We start from the raw sequence: 2,206 nt of genomic DNA, 5'->3' as shown, positions 1-2,206 counted from the left end.
CGCGGGCGGGCCGGGCGCGAACAAAGGGGCCTTCACCTCGGGCTTGCGGTCGTTCGAGCCCGACTTGTCACGGGACCGGCGGCGCGGGCTACGGCTGCGGCTGCGGCGGGAGCGGCGCGGCGACCGGCTGCGCGACCGACGGCTGCGGCGGTCATGGCGATCGCGGTCGCGTCGCGACGAACGAGAGCGCGACCGGCGGCTGCGCGACGAGCGATGGCGCGGCGAGTAGCTCCGCGACCGGCGGCGGCGATCCCTGTCGCGGTCATCATCTCTGTCGCGCCGACTGCTCTTGCGTTCCTTGTCCTTGCGGCTGCTCTTGCGCTCGCGGCTCTCCTTGCGCTCGCTGCCACGCGCGTCCTCTTCGGCCATCCTGTCTCCACACGATTCTGGCGTTCGATAAATCGACAACCCAGATAAGTTCGATTCCGCACTTGTTGAAATTTTGTTGCGATCTTCCGACAATATCCGCTCGGCCAGCTCGCTGGAGCCCCTGCTGTCGCCGTCGTGGCCTCGCTCTCGCCCATGCCCGCGGCCATCGCCGCCTGCGGCTACCTCGCTACAACGTATCCACGCACAGCAAATGCATTGCAACACGCATTCTACATGGTTATATCGCGGCGCGGCGCTGGTATCGCAGCTTGTCGTAGGCCCATGGCAGGTCGGCCGTGAGCTCGACGACGCACGCCCACAGCGTATGGACAAAGTACGTGCGGGCTAGTGTCGGGTCTTCGTCAAACACGTAGCAGTAGCTCGGCTCGTCTCGCGGGTCGTCCTGTCGCGTCATTGATGCATCGATCTCTCCATCCATTACCGAGGTGCGTACCGTGGCAAAGAGGCTGGTGCAGCCACGTTGAATGTACTCGAAGACGCGCTCCACGCTGAGCACGTGGACTTCGTCAGCCTCGTGCGCTTCTTCTTCCATGTCGACGACCGCGCGGAAGTACGCGACCATCTCTTGCACGTGCGTGTGGTCGGGCGACGTTTGGAAGGCGAGGTCGGCGTGCCCGGCCAGCGACGTAAAGAGGCTCGACGCATGCAAGAGCGAGTACATCTACAGCGCGTTTCAACATGCATCCGATACCCGAAAGAAGAGCAACGTACGAGCTGTGGATTCCGAGGCAAGAGCCGGCCCGACAAGACGACGTTGATCAAGCCAAGGCCGAGGTGCAGACATTCCATGTACATGGCTTGCTTCTCCAGCAGCTAGCCCACGAATCGATACGCGTACGTCGTAAACAACGATGTAACGTACCTTGGTTTGGTGCATTGTCACGTCGTCGGCCTCATGTGGCGAGGCATCGAGGACGTCGAGGTCGGCTTGCACCCGCGCTTCCTTCTTTGCCCAGTGCTCGACTGCGTGGACGAGGCTCTGGCTTGCGTACGGGTGCAGCTGGTGCGCATATTGCAGAAGGTTAAAGAGCGTGCCAAAGGCCAAGCTGTGCAGTCGCGGGTTCCGAAACGTCGCGACGTTCTTGTGCACGAGACGCACGAGTAGGACGATCGCAGCCGATGCAAACGAAATGTCCACCATGTACTTTTCCATGTACCACTCGACGTGGTCATGGAGCTACAGTCGCCCATGGAGACAGCATTAGCATTGAGATGAAGAAGTACCATGGACACATGGAGGGCCTCAACGACGGCGGGTCGCTCCGAGAGCCGCAAGAGCACGGTCAAGTACACGTACAGTGAGGTCGGCGCGGTGCTGTCATACATGGCTTTGAGCAGCGGCAGGCCCTAGAATGCAAGTACTTCTTGCAGCCATCGTTCTCGCTGGGAGAACGTACGAAGAGCTCCATGTCGAGCGGCTGCGCGATTCCCGCGGCAAAGCTCGGGTGGATGGTGACGAGTGCGTACAATAGCGACGTTCCAATCTCAGTCGAGAGCGACCTGTACGAAGGTTTGGCGCTGAGACAGCCGACGACATGTCAAGCAAGCCATGTACCGGCCGAGGAGGTTGATCAGCTGCGAGTACGACACGGCGTGCACTGCGCTAACATTGCCGTCGCGATCGTCGAGCTCACAAAACGCAGTCCGGAACGGATTGATGTCACTAGGATATCCAACCCGCGTCAAGTACGGGCGATGGAGGAGGCGAACGCGATACCTCGGCGCCGTGTGCAAGAGGAGCAGGAGCAGGAGCACGCCTCGGTCGGCCAGCGGATACACGGGCGTCTCGGTCGCGACAAAGTACTCGAGGACACTC

The 2,206-nt window shown here is 61.3% G+C and overlaps 2 protein-coding genes across 2 annotated transcripts in view; both read right to left on the bottom strand.

Moving 5' to 3' along the window:
• Window positions 1-36: 36 nt before the first annotated feature.
• On the bottom strand, window positions 37-369 carry SPRG_13392 (hypothetical protein; the record flags this gene model as incomplete). The annotated part of the gene is made up of 1 exon (XM_012352367.1): window positions 37-369. A coding segment is annotated over one exon (333 nt), but the record flags the coding sequence as incomplete, so codon positions are not given.
• A 238-nt stretch (window positions 370-607) lies between these two features.
• Window positions 608-2,206, bottom strand: part of SPRG_21283 (hypothetical protein) — a gene marked incomplete at both ends in the record, with an annotated part of 3,778 nt that continues 2,179 nt past the window's right edge. Inside the window, 8 exons of the mRNA XM_012352370.1 lie at window positions 608-772; window positions 824-1,051; window positions 1,102-1,203; window positions 1,253-1,567; window positions 1,615-1,737; window positions 1,788-1,890; window positions 1,946-2,053; window positions 2,108-2,203. Coding sequence (XP_012207760.1) covers window positions 608-772; window positions 824-1,051; window positions 1,102-1,203; window positions 1,253-1,567; window positions 1,615-1,737; window positions 1,788-1,890; window positions 1,946-2,053; window positions 2,108-2,203 — 1,240 coding nt within the window. The remainder of the gene's footprint in view (window positions 773-823; window positions 1,052-1,101; window positions 1,204-1,252; window positions 1,568-1,614; window positions 1,738-1,787; window positions 1,891-1,945; window positions 2,054-2,107; window positions 2,204-2,206) is intronic.

Source organism: Saprolegnia parasitica (genome assembly GCF_000151545.1).
Source record: "Saprolegnia parasitica CBS 223.65 unplaced genomic scaffold supercont2.97, whole genome shotgun sequence".
NCBI classification, from domain to species: domain Eukaryota; phylum Oomycota; class Saprolegniomycetes; order Saprolegniales; family Saprolegniaceae; genus Saprolegnia; species Saprolegnia parasitica.
The sequence above is the reverse complement of the archived record's forward strand: the minus strand, read 5'-3'. Positions and strand labels throughout refer to the sequence as shown.